This window comes from Microtus pennsylvanicus, chromosome 1 (genome assembly GCF_037038515.1).
Source record: "Microtus pennsylvanicus isolate mMicPen1 chromosome 1, mMicPen1.hap1, whole genome shotgun sequence".
In the NCBI taxonomy this organism is placed as follows: domain Eukaryota; kingdom Metazoa; phylum Chordata; class Mammalia; order Rodentia; family Cricetidae; genus Microtus; species Microtus pennsylvanicus.
In genome coordinates this window covers 75,558,902-75,571,732 of record NC_134579.1, presented here as the reverse complement: position 1 = coordinate 75,571,732, position 12,831 = coordinate 75,558,902, and the positions used below count along the sequence as shown (strand labels likewise).

The window sequence follows — 12,831 nt, the reverse complement described above, 5'->3', positions numbered from 1 at the left end:
GCTGCCATACCTTCTCTGCCCATTGATATCATGGCAGAAGGGATACCCTTTGTCCCTTAAGCTTCATCTTGTTGAAAATTTGTTCACTGCCATGATACTCTTAATACGGCCCCTGGGATTAGACAGAGAAACATTGTTTTACTCCCTGCTGTTACTGTCCAACCTTGGCAGTGACATCACTGCCAAGATTTCTGTGAAATGACAGAAATCTGTTCATTGAAGACATTGCAGTGTGCCAGGGTTCATCCTAAAGTGGCTAAGAAACTTGTTTTGGATGAAGAGCAGTTGGTCTCTAGCATTGGTCCTGATACACTTGGGATTTCCTAGACTGATGGACCTTGAAGTTGTGAGTTTTCCTTTCTGTTGTTACTGGTTTCATATTCTGTGTTTTCTTTTGACTCATGAACTATGAGTGTTTGAGGCCTTGATTTCTTTTTGTGTTCATTTTTTTAATTTGTCCTTTTTCAATAATTTTGCTTTCCTATGTTGTACTCTGATTTCTGTTTTGAACTTGAAACTTTAGCTGTAAAGTAAGGAAATTCCCTGTGACACAGGTATACATGCATATATATGATGTGAACTTCAGTTATTTTCATCTGCTCTATTACATTGCAGCAACATTTGCCTTGTGATTGTAATTCTTCCTTTTTGATTAAGATGTCATCGACCAATCCAAGGAATCACATTTCAGATGTACATGTGGATGTTCTTTTAGGATATGAGCACATACATTTTGAGTCTGTGTCACATACCACGGAAGTAATCTGGTATTTGCCATTATTCTGTGGGTGAGATAATACTTTATTTTTTCTGCATATTTTTTAACAGTGTCAAAGATTTTTTTCCAGATAGGACAACGTTTACCCACATCAAATGGTGTCCATTTCAGATATAGCGATCAGATTCTGAGTATGAGTTTTTAGTATTTGATCTGTTGAGTAGTAGAAATCCATCTAGATTCTGAGATCTCTGGACTTTGGTAACTTTGGATAATTTGGCTAACAGGGGGCGCTGTGGGACTGTGGATGATATCACTTCCACTCAAAGAAGCTGGCATTAGTGCTCATCAAGTGCTCACCGAGGAGACTCAACAGTGGGGTCCTTCTCTCCTGGTAGAGCTCAGGGAGAAAGGGGCTCAGTCTTAACTAGCAGTTCCTCCCAGGACTCTCTCACTACTGAAAGCCTTCCTTTCTCTGCTTCAGATTGTCATGTGAACTGAGCTCCAGAAGTCTGGCTCCCAGTGAGAAGTCTTGGCAGCAACTGTGGAAACATACCTGAGGGAAGAGCCACGTCTCTGCAGAGGTGGGAATGGAGACCTGGGGAAACCTAAACTCTCTGTGGAGATCAATCTATTTCCACATATTTTCTCTTGACCTGCCTCTTTCTCACTGCAGGGCAGGGACAGGCCTAAGAGCTCTGCTGTCACCCCGGCCATATCTGTGTCTTCAGCACAGACCACTACTACACTTCACCTCACCTACCATCTGTTAGTCTATTACTGCAAGGATCCTTTCCCAGTCCTTCATCCTGCCTCTGCATCTCTGTTAACTTTGCTGACTTACCTGCACCTTCAGCATGAAAATCAGTTCTGGTGTCTATACCAAACAATGATACAAAAAAGTCGTATTCATTCATTACATCTTCTTGGCTACCACTCTGAGTAATCTAAGAACCAGTACTGTAAAAAATATTAAATTCTCAAATTTCTTATTAAATGTTGTAAAACAAACCTTATCTTTCCTTCATCTCCCAACACTACAAAACCTTTGATTTCTCGATCCATTGATGTCCCTTTCTAAATGACCATTTCTCTTCAAGTTTTAGAAGTGTTTTCCCAGCCAGATATAAGTCACTTCATTTCATTGTTTAAATAATGACAATAATAAAATGAAACCCAGTGACTTCCTCTCCCCTCTTTAGCTCCTGGGTGGGTGCGGGTTGGCAAGTTCTTCTGTGTTGACTGCCTGTGTGCTGTATCTGCCTGTCCACATTCATTAGAGAAATGTATCAGTGATGGCTTTACTAGAACCCATTGCTGTGCCCCCTGTAGTTTTCCTTTCATGTGCCTGAAATATAATGTGAATAAAACAGCAGAACTGACAAAGTGAACAATTGTGAAATTGGTGGTTGCTCTGGGACCTAACGGTGTGGACTGAGTCTCTCTCTGTAGTTTCTGCAGGGCATGTGCCCTAGCAGACATGGGGCCCAATGACTAAGTCGTCTACTTTTTGTGAGGAATCAGCGAGTGTCCTGCTGTGGATGTGAAAGATGCCCTTGCACACAGTCCTGAGTGTGGTAACACATGCAGGTTACCACCTGCTTTATATTCCATGGGGCAGTGTAATTCACTTCCCCTGGCTTGCTGTGAATTACCCACTAGCATGAGTTAATGACAACTCATTTGCATGACTAGATGCTCTTCTGTCGATCCCTGGCAATGAGATAATGAGACAGGTCAGACAGAAGACTCTCGTCTAAGAAGAAGCTGTGCTTGCCTACCATGGCTTGGACTCCTCTTGTGTTTATTCTTCTATCTTACTGTACAGGTAGTGGCAGGTCCTGTTAGTACTTGGGAGAACTCCTTCACTCTATCCATTCTGTTTCAGATCCGTAAGAATTTGCTCATCAGCTCCACTGTTCACTGTGGTGTCTTCTTTTGCAGGTTCTTTTTCTGAATCTATACTGACACAGCCACCCTCCATCTCTGCAACTCTTGGATCAACAGTCAGACTTACTTGCTCCTTGAAGAGCGGCATCAGCGTCGGCAGTAAAGCAATTTACTGGTACCAGCAGATGCAGGGGAGCCCTCCTCGGTTTTTACTGTACTACTACTCAGACTCAAGCAAGAAGCTCGGGCCTGGAGTCACCAACAGAGTCTCTGGATCCAAAGATACCTCCAAAAATGCTGCAGAGTTGCACATCTCTCAGCTAAAAGAAGAGGATGAGGCTGACTATTACTGTGCCATCTGGGAAAGTAATGCATCTCACAGTGATACAGGCAGATGGGGAAGTAGGCAAAAATCAGCCTGTGATAAAAAAATCACTTCTGCTTTTTTGAACCTTGTAATATATGTACACTATTAAATTAAAAGATAATGAAAAAGTTTATTCAGAAATTTTATTCCATTTTTTAGACAAATGCCTGAACTATTATTCAAGTAGTGTCATAATATACATAATTTTATTATTTGGGAATGGGCAGCAAGGAAATGAACAAGCATTCACTGGTTACAAATGGTGGCAGTGTGGGGCAGCTATATCTGCATGAAAACTAAGAAAGTTTGGGAAGGAATTCTAGACACAAAAGACCAGACTCAAGCACAGCTTCTTGGTAGCTGCATGTTTTCAGATAGGCTCTCTTTGGAGGCAGTGAGCAGACGTGTGGCTCCTTAAAGAGAAGGCTTCCTAACTCAGCATAAGCAGCAAAAACTGTGTGGCTTCTTTGAGAGATTGTTTCCTGGTTCATGCTGGGAGAACAAACTCTGGCTCTTTATGGAGGTCCTGTACTTAAATGGGGTTTATGAGTATTGTGTTACAAATTGCTTAATGGAGACATAGACCTGCTGTGTCCCTGGAGCTGGAGCAGTGTACATGTACAGAGTTTGTGAACATGCCTCTGCCATGTTGGACTGAATGAAGAAAGCAGGCAAGATTATGGATTTGGTCCTTGTCTACCCTCTCAGCAATTAAAAAAAAAGTGCTCCTGGTCAGAAAAGGATTTCAGATACACAATAGGACAGAATCAGACATCAAAAGCCTCTAAACCAGACACAATGTGCTCAGAAAATATATGTAAATGGGAAGTGGAAGAAAAAGATCTCATGTGTAAATAATTAGGATCATGGTTATTATGGGAGAAGGTAGAAGGGGAGGGGAGAAGAAGAATGAAGGGGAAGCAGAAAAGATATATAGCTCAATAAAAACAATTAAAAATATATGTAGGCTTGGGATAGAAAGGATAAAATATAGACAGTTATAAAAAGAAATAAATGGTATCAGAAATAAAGTATTTAAAGAGACAGTAAAAGTAATATAAAAGAATACAGGCAGTCATAGATTAAAGGAGCAAAGAAAAATAAACCACATAAAGTTAGAACATATGTATATTTATCCAGCTCTTCTGATTGATTTTAGTTTAAAATCTGTTATGTTAGGTATTAGGATAGCTACACTTGCTTGTTTTTTTTTATTTTAGGTCTATTTGATAGGAAAAACTTTTCCCACCCTTTACTCTGAGTATTTCTGTATAGTGCAAACTGAAACATGCACGTTTCACTTTGTGCTTTTCTTTTCTCTTTTTTCTTTTTTATGGAGCTTATGCAGTGTGATACAGCTGTTTTTCATCATTTGTGCTGACCTAGGGAACATTGGTCATATCAAATATTTTAGAAAGACCACTTTTTTAATTGAATTAACCTTACAATTTTTATATGCATGTGCTTTCTGAAACAACCAGAAATTAATAATACTTTGTCATGTACTATACTGTTCCTAATCATTGCAGTGTCCTCAGTTGGTAGAATATTTGGGTAGGATTGGGAGATGTAACCTTATTGGAGGAAGTGTGTCACATGGCTGAGCAAGTGTGTGTCTGTAGTAGGATTAAGCATCCTTTGGTATATGCCTAGGAGTGCTTTATCTGAATCCTGAGGTAAAGCTATTTAGAGCATCTTGAGTAACTGCTACACTGCTTTCTTTAGTGAATGTACAAGAACAAAGTATTGGTGGTAGTTTGTACTCTAACCAGCAATGGATGAGTGTTTGTTCTCCTTCCTACACATCCCACTAGCACAAGCTATCTTTTTTTTTAATTGAACTTGGTGGCTGTCTCATTCACGTCACCACATACATATACTCCAGGATAAACATATTAAACATACACTTTGAAGCTACATTGATTCATGAAAGATAATACTTGGTATTTGTCCATTCTTGCCTGATTGACCCCACTCAGTGTAATTTTTTTGGCCAGTTCCATTCATTTTCTTGCAAAGGTCATGACTTAAGTTTTTTTCTCTAACTGAGTAGTATTCCATTTTGTACATGTATGGAATTTTTGTTAACTAATTTACAGTTACAAGAGAGCTAAGTTAACTTCATTTCCTACCTATTACAAGTAGGTAGCAATGGTCATGGATGTGTAAGAGTCTTCATAGTAAGCTATAAAGCCTTTTGAGTATATCCATGAATAGTATAATCAGGATACATGGTAGAGGGTTTATTTTCTTTTTTTTTATCTTCAGGACTGATCTTTACATGATCTCTGTGCACTTGTACTCCTATTAAATGTGTAAACATGTATAAAATTTCTCTTTCATCACCTCCATTTTCTGTTATTTCTTTCCAGATTTTTGACATTCTAACTAGAGTGAAAGGGGATCTCAAGTTGGTTTTAATACACATTTCCTTGATGGTTAAGAAAGTTGAAATTTTTTATAAAGTATTTAATAACAATTTGTATTTCTTCTTTTGAGAATATTTTGTTCATCCAATGACCCATTTTCAATTGACTTATCTTCTTGGTGTTTAATTTTTCCCTTTTAAAAATATTCTAGATACATGTATATTGGGCAAAGATTTTCTCTCATTCTGTGATGGAGTTGTCTGTCCACTCACTTCACAGCATAGTGGAAACAATTAGTTGAAAGGGATTCTTTTATTCTAATGTCCACACATCCTCCCCATGTTTAATTAATTAGCTCATGTGGTTAATTCACAGACCTGTTAGGTATTAGGTCAGGAGTAGCATTACAATTTTTAAAAAGTTGTAGAGATGTTAGGGATGAAAGGAGTATACCAAAACAAAACAAAACAAAACAAAAAACCCCAAGAAGAACCACATTTAGACAAGATCATGTTAAATGTGGGCAGGGGAGGTTTAAAAGCATTCCCACTAAGATCAAGAAGAAAGGGGTGTACTTAAAGTCCCAGCTAAAACAATAAAACAGTAGAAGGCATTAAAAGGGTAAGAAACAGGAAAAAGAATAAAGGTATCCATATTTATAGATGATGATTGTTTCCAAAAGAGATGCTAAATACTCTACAAACGTTTTAGAGCTGAACATTTCAGCAAAGTAGAGTGATTAAAAATAAACATAGGATCAAATAATCTTTCTCTTCACCAATGACAATCATATGGTAATTTAAAAATATAGGAGGATATATTTCAAAGTAGACTCACATACACACAGAGCAGCACGATATTGAAATAAACGTAGCAGAGAAAATATATGACACAGGAGGGATTGCCATCATTACCTAGATTGCAAGTTACAACTGATTCCAATTACTAGCCACTAAATTAGGTTGTGATGAATATCCTTGAATATATACTGACACAGTCTTTGGCAAAAGAGCCCCATGTAGAATTGTTTCTCTAAATTGAGGTTCTTTTATAGGTAGATAAAGTTCCCAATGTAAAATTTGGGAATAATTTCTCAATAATGGAGAAATACCTATAAACCAAAAGAATTAAAAAAGGAAGACAATGATTATGAATCTACTTGGGAAATAAATGTATGGCTACCTGATTAAATAAGTAAACAGTGGTTTAATGAATGAAATTCCCCAACTCTGTGAATAATGAAACCACCAGAGCATACTTTGACCCTTCTCAGAAGTCTCATGTGTTCAAATTCTTAGACCCTGTACAGTTGCTCACTGGCCCATTAAAGGGTTATAGCAGCTGCTTCCTCCCAGGGGCAAATCCAAAGCACAGAGCACAGGGCCTCCTTGCATCTGCCTCTCACTGCTCTCAGAGCTGAGGACCAGATGGCAAAGGCTGTTAACAGACTCATCTTAATACAATCCATAAATGTTCATTACTAAGTTTCAGTTAATGAAAAGTGAGGAAATACAGTCTTGGGTTCACATGCCTTGTATCTCTTGACTATCCTTCAGAGACACACTTCCTAGGGAATATCAAGATATTAAGAAGTCTATGTATAAGTAAAAATAAACCAAAAACGATACACTATGGATACCCAAGAAGTCACAGAGAGACTCGGTAATCAGTGGAGGGCTACATGTCTAAAATTATTAACATGAATGTCTACTATGGTCAGCATTGTTAACATAAGCAGTAGAGTTACGTTATGCTAAGTCACAAAGCAGAGGCCACACTGTATTACTTCAAGCCCCATGTCTATATGAGACATCCCCTTTCCTTTTCTGTAAAGCTCAGCAAGGATACGGACTTTGTCATTACTACTGTATTTGTGTCCATGTGCTACTATGCTAGACATCCTGTGCAAAACCCGGCACAGTCTCTGAGACCTCAGCCTTCTCTATACCTCTGCAATGCTTAGATGTACTGCCTCTCAAAGAAACTTCTGGATCTACTAAACCCCAAGGTAATAGAATTACTTGTATATCAAGGTATGGCTAGAAGTATTATTTTTCCATTTGGTGAATGCTGACTACAGGATGGGTCAGCACCTATCTGTGACCATACCTAAGTCAAATCTGGCTCTCAAATCACGGAGTTCTGGAAGTTCTATCATTTCCACACTCAGTTCTCACCTGTTGGTACGCCCAGTAGCCATTTTATCCCTTGACTTAATTCTGATTTTCCAATCCACATCTCATTTTCATTGTCTCATGAGAATATAGCTATGGTTTCCATGGGAAGAGTTATTTGCCAATTTTTCTCTCCACCAGTCAGAGCTTTCCTGCCTTGAGGCCCAGATCCTGACCCCAAATATTGACATTGTCTTAGAAATAATTCAGTGTATCATGTGGAACAAAAAACAAATAGCAAGAGATTCGCCTTATTATTCTGTTTTGGTAAACGTATTTCAATGAGTAATCTTTTATGAAGAAGTTCTAAAATGGGCATGGTATCAATATCTTTTTCAGAATTTTATTATTGTTATAAATTTAAAACCATTTTATGAGCTACAATTTTTATAAAATATACACCCATTGTAGAGACAAAGTTTGGCAAGTGAACACACATATAATTTATAGAAAGTGCTTATTTTGAAATATGGAAACATAAATATATATGTATTATATATACATTTGCATATATGTATTATCTAACAAAATGAAAATTTATATTCTCCCTATCACCGTACATTTTTACCTGCACATTCATCCCAAGAAGCTTAGATACAGACTTCTGCTTTGTTGCTTAAAACTGCATCCCATTGTTTCAGAAACATGTATTTCTACTCCAAAATTATAATCTTCAAACACTTCATAAGGTGATTCCAAAACCCAGCGACATGTTTGTGTGTACATGTACTTGATCCTTCCTAATTTCTGTGCCGGACATCATTACTCAGATATACTATGGATTCTTTGTCACTTTCCACATATTTGGGTTATGTGAACCATGAATAATCCTGCCTTGCATTAATATTTCTATGTGTTAACGCAGGAACCTATTTGATCAAAATGATAAGTCATGTGAAAAAGTGACACTGTGCTGTAAAATGAACTGCTTTTGGAATGCTTGTTACTTCCAGTAGTGCATCAGAGATCCACGTGGTTTACATCCTTGCCAGATTCCACTCATGTCTGTCCATTCACCAGTTCATTCTTGTGCTTGTGTAATGAGGCACCACAGTCATTTGATGTTGCATAATTATACTCATAACACTACACACAGTCATCTTTTGTGAAGTGAAAAGTAGGAGGAAGAAACAGACGAACTTAAAGTCACTTTCCCATCCTTATTTCATTAACTGTGAGATCTTCTGGTTACTTGGACTACTTCTCCTTGTTCATTCCTTTATAGAGGTCTGCATATTGCAATGATTCTTTTTTTTTCTCTTTTTTTTTATTTTTTTAATTTATTTATTTATTAAAGATTTCTGTCTCTTCCCCGCCACCGCCTCCCATTTCCCTCCCCCTCCCCCAATTAAGTCTCCCCCCAGCCCGAAAAGCAATCAGGGTTCCCTGTCCTGTGGGAAGTCCAAGGAACCCCCACCTCCATCCAGGTCTAGTAAGTTGAGCATCCAGACTGCCTAGGCTCCCACAAAGCCAGTGCGTGCAGTAGGATCAGAAACCCATTGCCATTGTTCTTGAGTTCTCAGTAGTCCTCATTGTCCGCTATGTTCAGAGAGTCCGGTTTTATCCCAGGCTTTTCCAGACCCAGGCCAGCTGGCCTTGGTGAGTTCCCAATAGAACATCCCCATTGTCTCAATGTGTGGGTGCACCCCTCGCGGTCCTGAGTTCCATGCTCGTGCTCTCTCTCTTTCTGCTCCTGATTTGGACCTTGAGATTTCAGTCCTGTGCTCCAATTTGGGTCTCTGTCTCTGTCTCCTTTCATCGCTTGCTGAAGGTTAATATTCAGGAGGATGCCTATATGTTTTTCTTTGGGTTCTCCTTATTTAGCTTCTCTAGGATCACTAATTATAAGCTCAATGTCCTTGGTTTATGGCTAGAAACCAAATATGAGTGAGTACATCCCATGTTCCTCTTTTTGGGTCTGGCTTACCTCACTCAGGATAGTGTTTTCTATTTCCATCCATTTGTATGCAAAATTCATGAAGTCCTTGTTTTTTATTGCTGAGTAGTACTCTAATATGTATAAATTCCATACTTTCTTCATCCATTCTTCCGTTGAAGGGCATCTAGGTTGTTTCCAGGTTCTGGCTATCACAAACAATGCTGCTATGAACATTGTAGAGCATATACTTTTGTTGTATGATAAGGTCTCTCTTGGGTATATTCCCAAGAGTGGTATTGCTGGGTCCAGGGGTAAGTTGATCCCGAATTTCCTGAGAAACCGCCATACTGCCTTCCAAAGTGGTTGCACAAGTTTGCATTCCCACCAGCAATGGATGAGTGTACCCCTTTCTCCACAACCTCTCCAACAAAGGCTATCATTGGTATTTTTGATTTTAGCCATTCTGACAGGTGTAAGATGCTATCTTAAAGTTGTCTTGATTTGCATTTCCCTGATCGCTAAGGAAGTTGAGCATGACCTTAAGTGTCTTTTGGCCATTTGAAGTTCTTCTGTTGAGAATTCTCTGTTCAGCTCAATGCCCCATTTTATAATTGGGTTGATTAGCCTTTTACGGTCTAGTTTCTTGAGTTCTTTATATATTTTGGAGATCAGACCTTTGTCAGTTGCGGGGTTGGTGAAGATCTTCTCCCAGTTGGTGGGTTGCCTTTGTGTCTTAGTGACAGTGTCCTTTATTGCAATGATTCTTATCATCTATATGGTAAGGCTTGGTGGAGCATGGCTCACACTGCTGAAGACCCTCTAGGATCCAGGACAGAAGATACTTTTGGCTCTAGAAAAGCAAAACCATCTGAACGATAATGTTCCTGACATCTGTTCTCATAAATATGTGATTAGTAACTTGTGTCAATTCAAAAACATTCACCTGTTTATAGGATGTATATAACCAGCATGGAAGAGGAGCTCATTTGCATTTATGTGCACACCCCCTTCCATGTTTGGAGATATAGGAAGCACTGTGGCACTGCCTTGTGTGAGCAGTCTTGAAAGAAACAGACCTGGACTGTGAGTCATGGCCTGGATTTCTGTTTTGATCACACTTCTGGCTCACTGCACAGGTCAGGGGACCCTTCTGGGCTGGAGTGGGTATGCAACAGTGCACATATTTTCTCTGCTTTGCTACTGACCACTGGATTTCTCTCCTGTTTTTAGGGGCCATTTCCCAGGCTGTTGTGACTCAGGAAACTTCACTCATCACATCTCCTGAAGGGACAGTCACACTCACCTGTGGCTCCAGTACTGGGGCTATTACCACCAGTAACTATGCCTTCTGGGTCCAAGAAAACTCTGACCAGGTACACACTGGTCTGATATGGACCACCAGCACCAGAGGTTCAGGTGTTTCTGCCCGATTCTCAGGCTCGGTGCTTGGAGACAAGGCAGCCCTCACTATCACAGGGGTTCAGCGTGAGGATGAGGCTGTGTATTACTGTTCTCTGTGGTACGGTGATCATTTACACAATGGTGCAATCAGATGGGGAAGTAGAACACAAACACCCTGGTGCAGTCTTAAGACTGCTGTCTTCTTACCATATGACTATGTCTCCCTCAGCTCAGTATGCATGTTCTCTATGTAGAGAAGATCATAAAGGCTATGGTCTAAAGCTACAAAATATTTTATTTCAAGATGTTTTATGATAATGAGTTGTAATGACATACTTTGCTGACAACTTGACACCACTGAATCTCCTGAAAAGAGAGTTTCAATCTCCTTTGGGTGGCCTGAGGAATTGTCTTACTTATTTGAGGTGTATAATTATTTGAACTGTATAAGTTTGAAGTTGAGCTGATTACAAGCCAGCAAATAATTATATATACAGATAATTTTCTTGGTTGCTGACTGTGTGTGATGTGACCAGATTCTAAAGCTCTTGTGCTGTGCTTTTCCTACCAAAATGGACTTTTATGGGAGAATGTACTGTGAAGTTGGACCTCAGCAAATGAGGACAACCCAGTCCCTTCTTGATTTTGTGAGAAAAAGTGGATGTATATTGTTCAGGCGAGCATGCTCTGACATTTCTGTGTGCATCCACCCTTTTTATCAGAACTTACTTAGTTGGGGTGCTTTGTTGAGAGTGGTGGTCTCTTCTTTTGTGTGCTCAAGACTATTTCTAGCAGACTCCAGATGTTTCTATGAATCTAAAGATGTGTCTGCTTATACAGGCACTGTGCACATCTTTGAGTTCTGACCTAACATCAGAATCTGTATATTTCATTCAAGCCTGGCACAGCTGTGTTTATCAATGTGACAGAGACTTGAGAAGCTGTGCAGGATACTCAGCCGCCTGGACCTTGCTCCTTTTCTACATCTGTAATAGCGTGTGTCTACAATGATATCTTTGGAAGCAACTTCTGCTTACAATATCTTTTAAAACAGTTTACATTCAATAATTCTACATGGTCATGAATCAAATAAAATAGACATCAATGGCTACAATTGGTCATTGCCACATCCAAACTCTCTCCATTGAACCTCCTGTTTAAAGGGAATCTTTTGGAGTTGGCATTGTTCTCTTAAATATAGAAATATCAGACTGCGTTCTGTGAGCTTTACTGACAGGAAATGATTCTGTGAAGCTCTGTGTTCAAATTGACCCACATGTTTCTATATTATTATATCTCTTGTGGTTAATAAATAAAAAGTCTCCAAGGAGTTCCTCAGACCTGCTCCATTCTTAAGTCACTGCTTATGACCCATTTTGTGCCCTGCACTATTTTGCAATTCAGGTTTAGTGAGTTCTAGCTGCATCTCCAAGACTTGTGCCATATCAGGCTTTCCCTAATTCTCAGTTGTTGGATTATATCAGCCACAAGCGAGTGCATTCTTCAAGGTCCTTCTGGGCAAGTTCAGACTGAACCTTCTTTCAGAGTTGACTGTCTAATGTCAGAGGAAACAATAAAGAGAGTTGTGACTTAATGCTCTCTTGAAAAAAAAAAACTGACGTTTTCCTGAAAGTCATTCATGCTATATTGGCATATTGCCTGATTTTGCAATCTATGTCACCATGTAAACTTTGTACTAGTATTTGATTATTTTCTAGGTCATGGAAGGTCTTCTCTTGTGACTTTTTAACCAGGTCTACTTTCCTCCTGCAAGTCCCTTTCACACACAGCATCCGGAACAAGTGCTTCCTCCTCTAACATAAAGACAGATCTATTCATCCTTGATCCATTAAAGGGGACACTGTCCCCTCCTTTCAATTGTTCATATTGACTGACTCATTTGTTTCTGTTCATGTTTTTTTATCCTCAGCTCCTGCGTGGGTCCCAAGCTCTTCTGTGTTGACTGCCTGCCTGTCTGCTGTCCCTGCCTGTCCACATTCATCAGAAAAATGTATCAGTGTGAGCACCACTAG

At 39.3% G+C, this 12,831-nt stretch overlaps 1 gene segment (V, D, J or C); it reads left to right on the top strand.

The window, feature by feature from the left end:
* Positions 1-10,487: 10,487 nt before the first annotated feature.
* LOC142844651 (immunoglobulin lambda variable 2-like) lies at positions 10,488-12,831 on the top strand. The segment is given in 3 exon segments: positions 10,488-10,533; positions 10,628-10,916; positions 12,729-12,831. Coding segments are annotated over 3 exon segments (438 nt in total).